The sequence below is a fragment of the Otolemur garnettii genome, unplaced genomic scaffold (genome assembly GCF_000181295.1).
Source record: "Otolemur garnettii isolate 467f Iridium unplaced genomic scaffold, OtoGar3 scaffold00028, whole genome shotgun sequence".
NCBI classification, from domain to species: Eukaryota; Metazoa; Chordata; class Mammalia; order Primates; family Galagidae; genus Otolemur; species Otolemur garnettii.
In genome coordinates this window covers 12,580,685-12,594,736 of record NW_003852423.1, presented here as the reverse complement: position 1 = coordinate 12,594,736, position 14,052 = coordinate 12,580,685, and the positions used below count along the sequence as shown (strand labels likewise).

General features: G+C 47.8%; 2 protein-coding genes across 4 annotated transcripts in view; one reads left to right on the top strand and one right to left on the bottom strand.

Moving 5' to 3' along the window:
* Positions 1-1,505, top strand: part of CRHR2 (corticotropin releasing hormone receptor 2) — a 30,411-nt gene extending 28,906 nt beyond the window's left edge. For 2 of the 3 annotated variants that reach the window (XM_012804360.1, XM_003788552.1), the window contains exon 12: positions 1,082-1,505. In XM_012804360.1, coding sequence (XP_012659814.1) covers positions 1,082-1,222 — 141 coding nt within the window. In that variant the 3' untranslated portion in view covers positions 1,223-1,505. Of the gene's footprint in view, positions 1-12; positions 58-1,081 lie in introns of those variants that run through there. The other variant, XM_012804361.1, reaches the window with a different exon arrangement.
* Positions 1,506-11,308: 9,803 nt separating this feature from the next.
* GARS (glycyl-tRNA synthetase) overlaps positions 11,309-14,052 on the bottom strand; it is a 47,930-nt gene continuing 45,186 nt past the window's right edge. The window contains exons 15-17 of the mRNA XM_003788551.3: positions 13,675-13,768; positions 12,815-13,005; positions 11,309-11,601 (exon numbers count right to left, since the gene is read on the bottom strand). Of these exons, the coding sequence (XP_003788599.1) occupies positions 11,476-11,601; positions 12,815-13,005; positions 13,675-13,768 (411 nt within the window). The 3' untranslated portion in view covers positions 11,309-11,475. The remainder of the gene's footprint in view (positions 11,602-12,814; positions 13,006-13,674; positions 13,769-14,052) is intronic.

Below are 14,052 nucleotides of genomic sequence, written 5' to 3'. Positions count from 1 at the left end.
ATGAACTTGGAGAGCAGGGTGAGCAGGGAAGCCCAGTCTGTAGGTTCTTATGGATGAGAGACACCTAATAGAGGTGGTGACAGGCAGAAGCTACCAGAAAGAGGTGAGGTGTGTGCCATGGAATCAGGTCTTCATGGACTCAGGCAGCAGAAACAAGACCACCCACCACAGAAAAGAGCACACACTCAAGTGGGCCCTGGGGAATGAGGCAGGCAGTGAAGCCTGGTTAGCTCCCAGGCCCAGCAAGGCTGACTCAGCAGAGATATACATGCAGCCAGTGCAGAGTGAGGATGTGGACCAAAGAACAGACCCAGGCCCTGGGTCCTGGGAGCTTCCAAACACTGCAGTGGAATGTAGATGCCCCCTCCACGCCCAGGCCACTCTGCCTGCATCTGCATAGGGCAGTGGCTGGGCGTCCACACAGCCCTGGGTCTCTGTCAATGAAAGCTCACCCTAGATGCTAAGCTCATCAGTGGAGACTGCCTCAGTGGGCCACCATGAATGTTTAGGGCACATTTATTCTGTTCAAACCATGTGCTTGGCCAGGATGCAGGGGACAACATCCATTTTCCAGAAAAACTTCAATTACAATACAAATGAGACTAAGATGGCAGCAGGTGGAATCAGGCTTAAAAATGACAGAACTGTTAGCTTCCCCTCCCAGGAGTGAGTGCTGAGTGAGGCAGGCAGGCCTTTCAGAGGTCTCAGAGGGGACACATGGTCTGTGGAGTGGTGGCCAGCTGGGTGAGCTGAAGGCTGAAGCTGGGTCCTCTGGTCCCAAGATGCTAAATCTGAGGTGGCAGAGTGAGTCAAGGAAGGGAAGGCAATGTGCCCAAAGGATACCAGATAATTTGGGGGACAGTGTGAGCAAAGGAAGCACTGGGGCCAGGCTTCTCCAACAAAGGGATGAGGAGGGGGCACCCCAGAGAGAGGCAGCAGGCCAGAGGGAAAGGGCCTCAGTTTTGGAGCCCATCAGCTCCTTGGTTTGAGGGCTGAGGGCAGAGGACAGGCAGCAGGGGTGGGGACTGTCCCAGAAGCCCAAGTTGAGCTCCACAGCTGACTGAGCCTCTCCCTCCCACAGGTGCGGTCGGCTGTTAGAAAGAGGTGGCACCGCTGGCAGGACCATCATTCCCTCCGAGTCCCTGTTGCACGGGCCATGTCCATCCCCACATCACCCACGCGGATCAGTTTCCATAGCATCAAACAAACAGCCACTGTGTGACCCCTGGCCACCTGCCCTGTCACTGCTCCCCATCCCCTGCTGCCCTCCTCTGGGCGCCTTGCTGTGCAGGTCCTGGTGGGGCAGGGGAAGGGAGGGTGGAGACGAGCACCCCAGCCTGGCAGGAGAGAGGCAGTGCAGCAGCAAAAGGGGACTCTGCCCACCCAGGGCCAGCTGGGGCCACAAGCTCTGTGCAGTTAGAAGCAGGGAATCACAGGAGTCCCCAAAGAGAGCAAGTCAGATGTCTCCAGGCATTGGCACCTCCCAGCCCCTGTGGTCAGAGCCTCCATAGCCCCATCCACAGGTGAGGAAACTGAGGCCCAGAGAGGGAAAGGGCAGACTTGCTGGCAGGCAGGTGGCCGTGTAGCCTGCTTGATGCCCTCTGCAGCTGCGGGGAGGAGTTCCTGCTGGAGTAAAGGCTGGCCTCCTCCCAGGGCTCTCATCTAGAGAAGTCTCACATGTATCCCACCCCTGACCAGGCTGTCCCCCTCTGTCCCCTCCCCAGCTATGTGAAGGATGCTGGCTTCCAAGCCTGGCTTCCTCTCCTGGAGACCTCTTCTTTGCTTGGTCCACAAATGAGAGGAGTGGGAAGGCATAAGTAGAAGACATCATGGTAGGTCAGGGCAGCCACCTTCTTTGGCAATGGGACACACAGTACAGGACAGAAGGAAGAGTAGAAGCCTGGGGACAGGGGAAGGAGAGGGGTAAACACAGCAAAACCCAGAGTATGCCCCAGAGCTCCTTCCTGCAGACTGGCTTCAGTCTCCCTTCCAGAAACATCCCTGCTCTCTGTGAAATAAACCATGCCTCTGGGACATGGTCTCCCATCAGGTCAAGTCAGCTAGGCTCCGAAGGGTGACATAAGCCAACAGCCACCTCCAGCCTCCTCAGCAGAGGCTGGCCCTGGCCCAGGGTTGGTTCCCCCTCTCAGACTGGTAGGTTTAGAGTCTTTATGGTCTAAGTGCCTGCAGGCAGGTCTGTCCTCATTACTCCCCACAGGTTAACATCTGCCCCAGCCCCCCCCCCCCAGCCATGGGCAGTTCAATTCTGCATAAAGGAGGTGTGCAGCTCACCCTGCACCAGGCCTGTCCCACAGGCCAAGGTGCTGGAATCTGGTGGGAAGGGTAGACAAGGCCCCTCAGTCTCAACCAACAGGGCAGCTTCTGGACTTGGCTTCCCTCCCTGTGCCCCCAGGACACTGGCAGCAGGCCAGCAGGTCCCGGTAGGGCTTTTGCTCTAGGTACCCCTGAAAAATAAATTTTGAAAAATGATGTCCCACATCTTGCACATTTTTAAGTTGACATCTAGTATTTTTTTACTTGTTTTAAAACATGCAAAGGATGTGATTTCTGGCATTTGGTAAATATTTACATTTTGAAACAAAACTGCCACAACACTTTAAACTGTATCAAATGGAATCTAAACACAGTGATTTAACATCCACCTTCATCTATTTTAAAAACATGTGATGCTAGGCAGGGCACAGTGGATCATGCCTGTCATCCTAGCACTCTAGGAGGCTGAATTGGGAGGACTACTTGAGCTCAGGAGTATGAGACCAGACTAAGCAAGAGCAAGACCCTCTACTAAAAATAGAAAAATTAGCTGGGCATTGTGGTGGGCACCTATAGTCCCAGCTACTCTGGAGACTGAGGTAGGAGGATCGCTTGAACCCAGGAGTCTGAGCTTGCTATGAGCAAGACTGACCCCATGGCACCCTAGCTTAGGCAACAGAATGAGTCTCTAACGGTCAGAAATTTTACATTGTTCTCTTTCTTTGTTTTGTATCTTTATTTCATTGCCCATGAGGAATTTTATACTGATGCAATATTTTTATGGTTGAAAATCTTTTATTGCTTACCTATCATACTTCTCTGCCGCAAAATATATTTATAAATTGAAACTAAAATATTTCATTTCCTGTGACCAGAGGTTGGAATTTTTTTTAAAAGAGTCTTCTAGATTGAGTTATTACACCTGTTTTTTGATATAAAATATAGAGAACGACTGATTAAAACATAGATAACTGAAAGTTTTTATAAATCATTAAACCTGAAAAGGAAAATTTATTAAAAATACCTCTTAATGAAATGGAAAAGAATCTACTTGTTCATTTATCTATGGGTGAATATTTATTGCTAGAATTAATCAGGGCTCAGCATCAATTCTTTTCCTGTTCTCATAGTTTATAGCTATGCGTGATGAGAAGCCTTTTCAAATAAATAAGTAGGTGATCAAGCAATGTCACTCAATTTTCTATACGCCTTCTGAGATGTATGTCCAAAATTATACATTGATTTGTCGTCAAAAAATGATCTTTCAGCTGGCCATTTGATTAAGTCCTCTTTAAATTTGGCTGGAAAAAAAAAAGAATTGAAAATTACCAGATGTGCAGGAGGCTTCGCCACTTATGTTGGTAGCTCCTCCCATGTCTCCCCACCAGCCCTAGGCAGAGTGTGCAGCAGGCTGCATGCAAACCCAGATCCTCTTGTCAGGTGGGTTGGGCCCCTGATTTTGTCTGCTCAAGAGGCAGGACACAGGCGTGTCTTGGGAGTCTTCCTGTGCACGCAGGGGCAGAGTCATGGCCGCATCCACTCGCATCATGGGGCTATCACAGAGCAAAGAACTGCAAAAGGCTTGGCCCTGAGGGGCCACTTTGGAGAGCTGTCAGGAGAGACTGAGCGCGTGCTCATCAGAGCAGACACCCCAGAGCCTCAGTGACAAGTCCTGGCCACTCATCACTGCTCCTTAGATGCAGCCCTTGGCTCATTATCCAGCATGTCCTCTGCTCCCTAGGGGGACTGGGGGCCTGCCCAGGAATCAAAGTTGCTAACCTCTGCTCAGTGCTCCTCCTAGGTCCCACCCCGGCCCTGGATTCCCTCACTAACCAGTCTCCTGGTCATGGCCCTTGCTGAGCTGTCCTTGAAATGCCACTGGAGCCATAGGCCATCTCTGAGTCCCCACTTGTCATCCTCGTTAGGCACTTGTTCCTGCAGCCAACCCAGTCCTCATTAGTGTTGGCTTCAGTGTCAGCAGCCCTTCCTGGAACTGGCCTTCCGGGAAAGTGTCCTCATTAGCAGACCCTCCTCCACAGAGGCAAGTTCCAGCACCCAAACCCCAGGGCACTCAGACTCTTGTGTTTAACCCTTTCACCCAACCTGATTTACAAAGCTGGAAGACTTGGGCCCTCTTGGGGATCTCCTGCACCAGTCTCCTGGTAGCACTCCCAGTGAGAGACCACAGGGAAGGACCTGCCCCCACATGGCCCAAGCCCTAGTCCATCCTCAGAGTGGGGCCAGAAGGTGCCTGCCGTGCCACAGGCCAGTACATGACACAGACAGCAGCAAGAGTGGCCAGTGATGGATTTGTGGGGCAGGAAGCAAAAGATGAGGGTGGCATTTCCTTCCCAAGGGCCCCTGCTGGGAGGGGGCACAGTGGAGGTGCTGCCCAGTGGAGGATGGCCGACTGCAGAGGACGCATGGTGGAGCCAAGACACTCACAGAAGTGCCCGCCACCATACCAACTTTCACAGAGATGGAGGCAAACACTGGGGCCACAGACAGGAAGGCCCGGAGGGACACCACACAAGTGCATGAACACAAGCCAGACTCGATGGAACTCACAAGTAGATCCAGAGACAAAAACACACACACATCCCCCGTCACTCATTCCCCCTTCACTGGTGGCTGAGAGAAGACTCACAGATCCAGGCCTGGTCTCCTTGTCCCATGGCATTGTGAGGAGATGCCTTGATCTCCTGTGTGCCCTTTTCCCTCCTAAGATAGCCTCCTCCCGTCTAGCTGCCTTGCCGCACCTGCTCCCCACCTGCCATGGGCCTCGGGAGGCACTCAAGAAAGCGAGAGCTGCACACAGAACACCTTCACAGAACACCATGTGGTGCCAGGTGTGGAAGTGACAGGAATATGCCATAGTTCTTGTTCCAAGAAACTCAAGAGTCCAGGTGAGAAGTAAGGGCCCTGAGAACAGTGAGGTGTAAAAGCCGGCCAAGGTTTTGGGCCTCTGCATCTTGGCCTGGGCGGGGCTCTCCCTTTGTTTCTGTACGTCACAGTGGGGAGAAGCAGGTGAGCCCTGCAGCCTGCTGGTGTTCTCAGCTCTGTCCATCTCCTAACCCACACCCAGACAAGACAATGGACACAAGGACCTCAGCTGCCTTTGCCACTTTATTCCTGTCCCATCACCCAGGCCTGGTGCAGAGAGGGAAGTGGGGAGCCCGTGTGTGCAGCTCTCACTTTCTCGAGTGCCTCCCGAGGCCCATGGCAGGTGGGGAGCACGTGCGGCAAGGCAGCTAGATGGGAGGAGGCTATCTTAGGAAGGAAAAGGGCACACAGGAGATCAAGGCATCCCCTCACAATGCCATGGGGCAGGGAGACCAGGCCTGGATCTGTGAGTCCTCTCTCAGCCACCAGAAGGGTTTGGCAGTTAAGAGCCGTCCCTCAGTGGAACTGGTGACTGGGGTGGCAGGGAGCATAGGAGGCGGAGTTCCCTCTAGCAGGGAGTCTGGTGGGGGCCCACTGCTGACAGCACACCTGGGCCTCTCATCAGGACCAACAGGGTGGCATGCTGGAAAGCAGGCTTTGGGAGTCAGGCAAGCTAGGGGTCTAGGAGTCCGTACTTTTAACAAGCCCCGTGCCCAGTGACTCTGCTGTAGTGTGGGAGCCCGTGAGCAAGGAGACATCCCTTGTCTCTTCTTTCCAACACACTCTCTCTCTCACAGTGTGAAAAATGTGCTGTAGAAAGTGAAGGCGAGTGACTGCCTTTCTGGAAACCTCTAAGGGAAGGCAGCTATGGCAGGAGAGGAGACACATTTAAGACATGCGGATTTACTCATCAGTATGCCCAATACTATTTCAGGCTCTGCCCCTAAGCCACCACAGATTTCCCTGAGGGGGCTGTACCACTCAGGCCCAAGAGGGAGAATCTATTCTCTGCCCCTGTACCCTGCCTCTGCCCTACCCTGACCTGAGCCCAGAGGCCAGCTCAGACTGAGGGCTTCCCCCACCCCTGGCCACATCCAGCAGACCCTCCTGCAGGTGTCCCAGATTAACCCCACTCCAAGGAGCCCCAGGCCTCAGTGGATCTTGACTTCCCACTGGCAGCTGCTGCAGCCTGTCCTTCACCAGTTCCTTAATGTGGGATGGTTTGCCCCAGCTAGTCCAGGCTTATTCCTGATTTCCTGGTGTAATTAGTAGCATACCTTTCACTCTCAGAAGAACTCTGGTTTGGAAAAATAAACTGTATGATCACCCTACTTAAACCCCACATTTGTCTGTTTACACAGCAGGGGCCACAAATGCTGCTTGAATAATGATGAAAGCCAGATCCACAGAAAATTCTCCATGTTAACTATTGCACTTGGGGAAGAGAATCTGAGTAAAAGGGACCTTCCAAGGCTAAGTCCCAAGTACCATCTCAATATCTGCTTGTTGGACAAAGGAGTAAGCAGGAGGCAAATGTTGTGTTTCTCAGAAAATAAGACACTGTCCTATATTTATTTTCTCTCAAGAAGACACACTAGGGCTTATTTTCAGGGGATGGCTTCTTTTTATTAAGTATAATATAACAATCTACATTTATTCAAATACAGTTAAGACATCTTCTTCTGGAAACTGACAGGGGGAGCCCACCTTGTTGATGGAGCTGGCGCTAGTGATGCATGAACTCCTTTCCCCTAGCCGTTCACACGTGCGCAATACGATGCCTGCTACTGCAGTTACCACTCGCACACCTGGGCAAGTGCCAATGGCTTGGAGAAAGGAGCTGTGGCAGATAAAAGGTATTCCAGTCTTCCTTACCGCTCCATGCCGAAATGCATGGCCATGCCCAGGTCTTATTATGGGGTAGGGCTTATATTTAACAAATGCATAGAAATCCTGCTAGGGTTTATTTTGGGGGTAGGTCTTCTTTTCAGGGAAACATGGTAGGAGCTAATAATTTTCACTCTGGAAAACTGTCCCTCAGCCTCTGTTGTGAATACAATAAAATAATTAATTGTGGTTCTTAAACAGCTCTGTAAGGTACCAAATAAGGCCCCCAATGCATCATAGATCCCCACAGAGGCCTTAAGATATAATTTCTCCTTCCAACTAAAGTTCTGGTATCAGGTCCCAGCGTTCCCTGGGGAAGACCAGAAGCAACTCCATGGCTGCCTCCTTTCCCTATTCTTTCCCCCTTGCCCAAATACTGTGCCTTCAGTTTCCAAGGAAAAGCCATACCCCTACCTGCCCATTCAGGGTTTCCAAGGTGTGCTCTGTAGAGGCTGTCACCAGCCTCAGCCACCTCATCCCTAAGGTGTGAAACAATTTCTGGTCCATCCCCTAGGTCACTTTCATCACAGGCTTGAAACTGAAGGTCTTCACATCCCAAGGGATGAGGTGTCAATTTTGGGGGGTTCTCATAAAGGATCCCTACCTGGAGAAAGAGGCCCTCCCATGACCTACAGCCAGATCTGGACTCATTTGGCTAGATGACCCTGACACTCCAAAATGTGATGAGTCCATTTCCCTAGAAAAAGGCATATTTGTATAAAAATAATGCATGACATTTTCACAGATATCTTTGAAGGAAGTTTATAAACTCCTGACCTCAAGGTAAAATCTTAACACTCTAATTTAGTTAATAATTCCTTAAGCAGCTGATGCTCAGGCCTGGCTATATATTAGAAACACCAGAGAACTTTAGGCCACACAGGCTTCTGAGCCCCACCCCCGGCCTCCTGAAACACATCTCAGGAGGCGCACACTGAAGTGGCTCTCAAGGCCCTTAGCTTGCCGTGTGCCCGCTGCATAGGGTGACTCCACCATGCTAGCCCAGGCCAAGCAATCCTCACAGGCCACCTCACTGTGTGCAAGCTTAGGCCTCCACCACCGATCATGAGGGGCCTGCAGGCAAGGTCCAGCTTGGAATGACAAATACCAAGAAGTGAGTGTCACTGTTCCCCTCAGGGTGCTTTATCCAACCCCAGAACTGTTGTCTCTGAAGATCTGTAAATTTACTACTTTCATTTTAGTGATAACTTAGAGCTGACTGGCTACATCCTTTTCATAGTGTCAAGTGATAGATACATAGTACACAATATTAAAGCCTCAAAAGAGAGATTCCTGATGTATTCCAGGGGGTTGGAGGTTCTATTTCCTTTAAAACAGCACCACTGTACCAAGTTTGAGAATCAGGGCCTACAGGCCTTTTGCAGAGCAGAGACGTGGATTGAGCCAAGGGTCGGGTTACACGTTAATATGTATTATCTGCTAACGGGTAATAATCATTGAGAAGTCAGTGTTTACATCAAAATAGAGAATCTGCAGGAGAAGATTCATTCATTCATTAAGTCATTTGATTATTTATTGAGCATCTACTGAGTGCTAGGTACGTCCCTAGACCATAAGGATTCAGCGGAGAACAGAACAGATCCCGATTTTGTTCCTGTGGAACTTACATTCTAATGGGGAGACTGAAAATTAAACAAAAAAATATGCTATAAAGTGTTTAGTGCTAAAGAGGAAAAAGAAAACGAAGGAGATGTGAAACGTGTCTGAAGGCGGCAGGAGGGGCGGCACTATGTTGAAACTTTAGGTGAAACAGCGAGGAAGGCCTCACTGAGGTGAGGAGGATGAAGTCCTGACAGGATGAGAAGGTGTGAAGAGCGACCCGTGGGGAAGCAGTGCAGGCAGACAGAATAGCAGGTGCCAAGGTCCTGCCCTGGGGCATGCTGGGGCCATTGGAAAGGGTCAGTGTGAGTGTGGTTGCTGGGGTGGTGGTTGGGGGTGTGTGTATAGTCCATGCAAGTGCTAGTCTTGAGGGAGAAGAAAAGCCACTACATTCTGAGGAGCAGTGGGGCCCTCAGGTGCTAGGTGGAAACAGACAGTAAATGAGTAAGGACAGGGCTCAGACTCGTCTTGTGCAGCAACCAGGTGGGTAATGATAAGGGTTGGCCTGAGGTGGTGGCCATGAAGGTGGGGAGAAATGGCCCGATTCTGGGCATCGAGTGCAGATGGCACTGATGGCCTGGATGTCTTGTGAGAGAGGAAGCCTGGCACCCAGGAGTTGGCCCTGAGGCAACAGGTCAGTGGAGCATATCAGTTTGCAACCTTTGCCTCAGAGATCCTTTCCAAAAAATGGAAAGTCTGGGCTCTTATTTTTCTAAAAAATGTCAATAAAAATTTTTACAAGTTTATTAGTGGGTTTTTTTCTTCCCCACAATTTCACTGTAGTTAATCTCACTGTCAATTAATTCACACTCAGATGCAGAACAGTGAATTTTGATGAGCCAAGAAAGGTTTTAATTAGCCTAAACTGTTTTAGCTAACATAACTGCTTTTGTGCTAATTGTTGGTGATTTGAGTTTTAAGACCTAAGAAATGCAGGCATAGTCTGGCGGACATGCTATGCAAGCTCACTACCACACTAAGTCCTGCACAATAAAAAGGAGGGCAGAGTATGGGCTCCCAGAGAGAAGGGCTCTGTCCTCCTAGCCTCTAGCTACTGCAACTGCCATCAGGTTCAGGCCCACGACAGAGGCATGGAGGGTTAGAGTAGCCACCCTAGCTAGATGTTGGAAGGGTCAGGATGAACAGCCAGCTTACTATCTCCAGTCCAGAGCTCACAGCACCCCTCGGCTATTCAGCCCCAACACAGCATCCAGCAAGAATGTGACCCCAAGTAAAATGGAAATACCACTGCTTGCTTCCCCACCCCCACATCTGCTTCTCTAAAGCTCTCACTGGATAAGGTCTTACAAATTCATATTCTCAGAGGAAACCCCTTTTGGGAGAACACGGGGTTCAGCCTTTGACACAGCAATAAGATTTACAAGATGCAAAAGTAGTAGTAATGGTTCTTCTAAGGTACTGAGAAAATATTGATGCCCAGGCCCTAACCCGAGAAAATCATTACCTCGGTTGGGGTGGGGCCCAGATATATTTTCTAAAGCTCAAATGATTGTAATGTGCAGCCAGGGCAGAGAACCAATGCCCCAATATCTTTCCTCTAGGCAACATGTTTTTAAAAGGTATGTCCTTTAACTGTAAGGAAGATAACCTGTCCAGCTGAGAAGGGAGCATGTCACTAGCACAAGCGAAGGGCCCTTTGGTGGGAGGGCAGAGGTACAGACTGTTCCTCTCAGGCAATCCCTGGTGACTCTTTCAAATCATATCCCAATTTCTGGAAGAGACATTAATTCAATCCACATGTTCTTAACACAATTATTGCCTAGAGGCAACCCAATAACCCAGAATTATTTAACAGACAACCAGAGCTGAATTTTCAGGCACAACGTAATTATTCACTTATTCATTTACTGAAACTTTTTTTTGTTTGTTTTTTTGGAGACAGAGTCTTACTATGCCGTCCTTGGTAGAGTGCCGTGGTGTCACAGCTCACAGCAACCTCAAACTCTTGGACTTAAGCAATTCTCTTGCCTCAGCCTCCCAGGAGGCTAGGACTACAGGCGCCTGCCACAATGCCTGGCTATTTTTTGGTTGTAGTTGTCATTGCTGTCAGCAGCCCTGGTCTGGGTTCAGACTGGCCAGCTCCAGTGTATGTGGCTGGTACTGTAGCTGCTGAGCTATAGGCGTGGAGGCACTGAATCTTTTTTGTTCAGAGACAAGGTCTCACTATATTTTTGTTCAGAGACAGGGTTTCCACCACACCTGCCACCCCATCCTTACCTTGGCCTTTCCCAGCAGTGATTCTTCTTGCTTAGAGATTGCTGTCTCTTTAGCCTAATGGATCATTTTCTCAGAAAAAGAGAAGAACTAGAAAAGGCAAATCTATAGACAGAAAGTAGACAAGTGGATGCTTAGAGCCGAGTTTGGAATGGGGATTGATGGAAATGTTCTAAACTTGGATTGTGGTGGTAGTTGCATAACTCTATAAATACACTAAACATTGAATTGTAACATCATTGAATTGTACACTTAAAATAGGCTAAGCCTGTTCTATGTAAATTATATACCAATAAAGCTGTTAATTTTTAAAAAGTATTATATTTAAAAATACTAAGCTGTGAGCATGGCAAAGGTGGGAGAAACAGCTCTGCTGAGAATGCAAAAACACAAACCAATGGATTACAAGTTTGTTCAGAATTCCTTCAGTTTTAATTGTTGGGATAAAATCAGGCAGCCACTGAGGAGAAAATAGAGTCCCTGGGAGCAATCACAATGCTGTTTTCTTTTGTAAAGTGGACATGATGAGAGCTATTTTTTATTACCACAAGTGGTCAAAAGTTGCTAAAATTGTCCTCATTCTTCAATTGTCTCTTTTTTTCCAGTCTCTTGCCCTTCAAAGAGAGGATACCTGGCCTCCACATCAGCCCACGTGATGATGCCATTGGCCAGATCTCGGACTACACCAGGTAGTTCAGAAACCTGGAGTAAAGACAAGACCAAGTATCAACCAACTGGTTTAGATTTTCAAAAAGAGGATTCACCCTGAACTCAAGAAACCTTACACAGAACCAAATAATGTCATTCTAGGCCCAAGTTCACGCTCTTCTTCCAACCCACAATGCCCACCAGCAATTCTGGGTAACTCAGTTTAGTCACAAAGCCTTTCCTAACTTTTCTAAATCTCTTGGTCACTTGGAAGTTACTTCATATGTGTTAAATGTTTAACTCTGAGAACAGGAGTCAGTCAGGCGAGAGCAGCCAACAGGAAAGGGGCTGGCTGCTCCCCGGCCACTGCCAATGGTCTCAAACTTGAGGGTGCACCTGAATCGTCTGGAGGGCTACCTACCCCTGCCCCTCTCCAACCTATAGTTTGTGACTTAATAGCTCTGGGGTGAAAATTTTGCCCACTAACAAGTTCGTAGGTGATGCTAACTTTGCTGGTCTGGGGACCACATTTTGAGAATGCCGCCAGGGTCCAAAGAGGCCAGATATGGTTTGTAAAAAAAACAAGCCAGAAATCCATGACTTCAGGATTAGACTATAAACTCCTTTGGAAAAAAGAATTCTTTTACTTTTGTTTTCCCTATTATTATCTGTATCAAGCTGAGCACATAAAAGGCACTCTATAGAAATACTTGTTCAGAGTTAGCAGACTGGTCAGGTAGACGTCAACTGAAGCGGCTACTCCTTCCTTTCCCATTCATTCCTCCCCTTCTGTGCTTGTCCCATCCCCAACATTCCCTTCCTATGCAGTGAAATTACTGAAACACTCCTCATTGTTTTGAACGGGTTAACAGAAGTTTATATATATGCACACACGTTTCTATAGAAATATAAAGATGAAAACGTCTAAGCCCCAAAAAGCTTGCCAATAAAACTATGGCAACAACCTCTTGGGATCCTATTTCTCTTGCCCAATAAATAAGCAACCATTAAAAGCAAGCTGCTGGAGAATGACTCCAGAGCAATCCAAATGGCTATAAAATATCAGAGAAGTGCTAATGGATACTTCCATAATTAAACCCAAGGGATATGCGAATCTGGACTCAGTCTGATACAAGCCTATCAGATAATTAAAATTAGAAAAAAAAAAAGGAGGAAAGAGAGCATACATACATCAAAATCCAACTCAAATCAGTAAGAAGTAGCAAACATTTCTAAGACTAAAAACATCAAAGAGAAAGCCAGATACCTCTGCTCTTATCTGCCGCATGGAGTCTCTGTCTCTCAGTGTTGCAGTGTGAGGGGTCTTGTTCACGGTATCAAAGTCAATGGTGATGCCAAAAGCCACACCGACCTCGTCAGTCCTGGCATAGCGTCTTCCAATTGACCCAGAGGAATCGTCTACTTTGTGGGACACGCTGTTCCTGGTCAGGGCTTCCGCTATCCAAAATAAATGAATTAAAAATAAAATAATGGGGTAAGTCTTAATATCATCTGAATACTATCTTAGGAAACTTATAAAAAGAACCAAGACAAGAGAGCAACAAAAATTGCACTTGTAAGAGAAAGAAAAATTTCAAAAAGTTCAATAAATCCCTTACTGAAGCCCAAACCTTCACTCATACCTATATCTGTTACCGCTTCAAGGGAATGAGTGCTGGACTAACAGCAAGGCCAAGAGGCTAGTTCTGACTCCGCCACTTCTGTTTGCAAGGCCCTGAGCAGCTCAATGGACTCTACCCATTTCCTGACTCTGAAGTAAGTAGGTCCCACCAGATGACCAAGATCAGTACTGCACAGTCAATGACTAAGATCCACCAGGGTTGTCTTACCCCACTCAGGTTCCCTTGATTTAAGTAAGCACCAAGGTCAAAATAATAGGCACAGATTTTTAAACCTGTCTCTTGGGTCCTACCTTAACTCATTCAAATACTATGATTAACATCCTGAGCAAGCATACTCCTCTCCTACAAATAAGAGCAGAGGCTAAAATCACTTAGATTTATTCTTTATTCAATCTATATTTTTATTGAAATCAATGATACATTTCCTAAAATTCAGTCTACTTGACAGTGTTCCCATGGAGATTACCCAATTGGATTTGCTTACATAATTCCTTGACAAATGGCATGAACTCCTGGTTTTGGCTCAGTGGGAGGACGGAACATTTGAATGGAGCGACTATAGCAGGGAAACTGAAGAACTAGATGGTTTAAAAAGAAGAAATCAATATATTAATTTATAAATACTGAAATGTTAATATCTCAAACTAAGAGGCTAATGTTCAGTGGATATGCTTGGGCATTGTGGCAGGTGTAACTTCACTATCAAAATGTCAGAAACATGATATGAAAAGCAGTATGACAAAAGAGAACAAGAACCAGAATTAGAAACACCTAGTTTCAGCTCTGAGTTTGGATCATCTCTGTGAATTCTCTCTGAACCTTAGTAAAAAGTAGGCTTCCACCACCTGCTCTGCTTACTCCT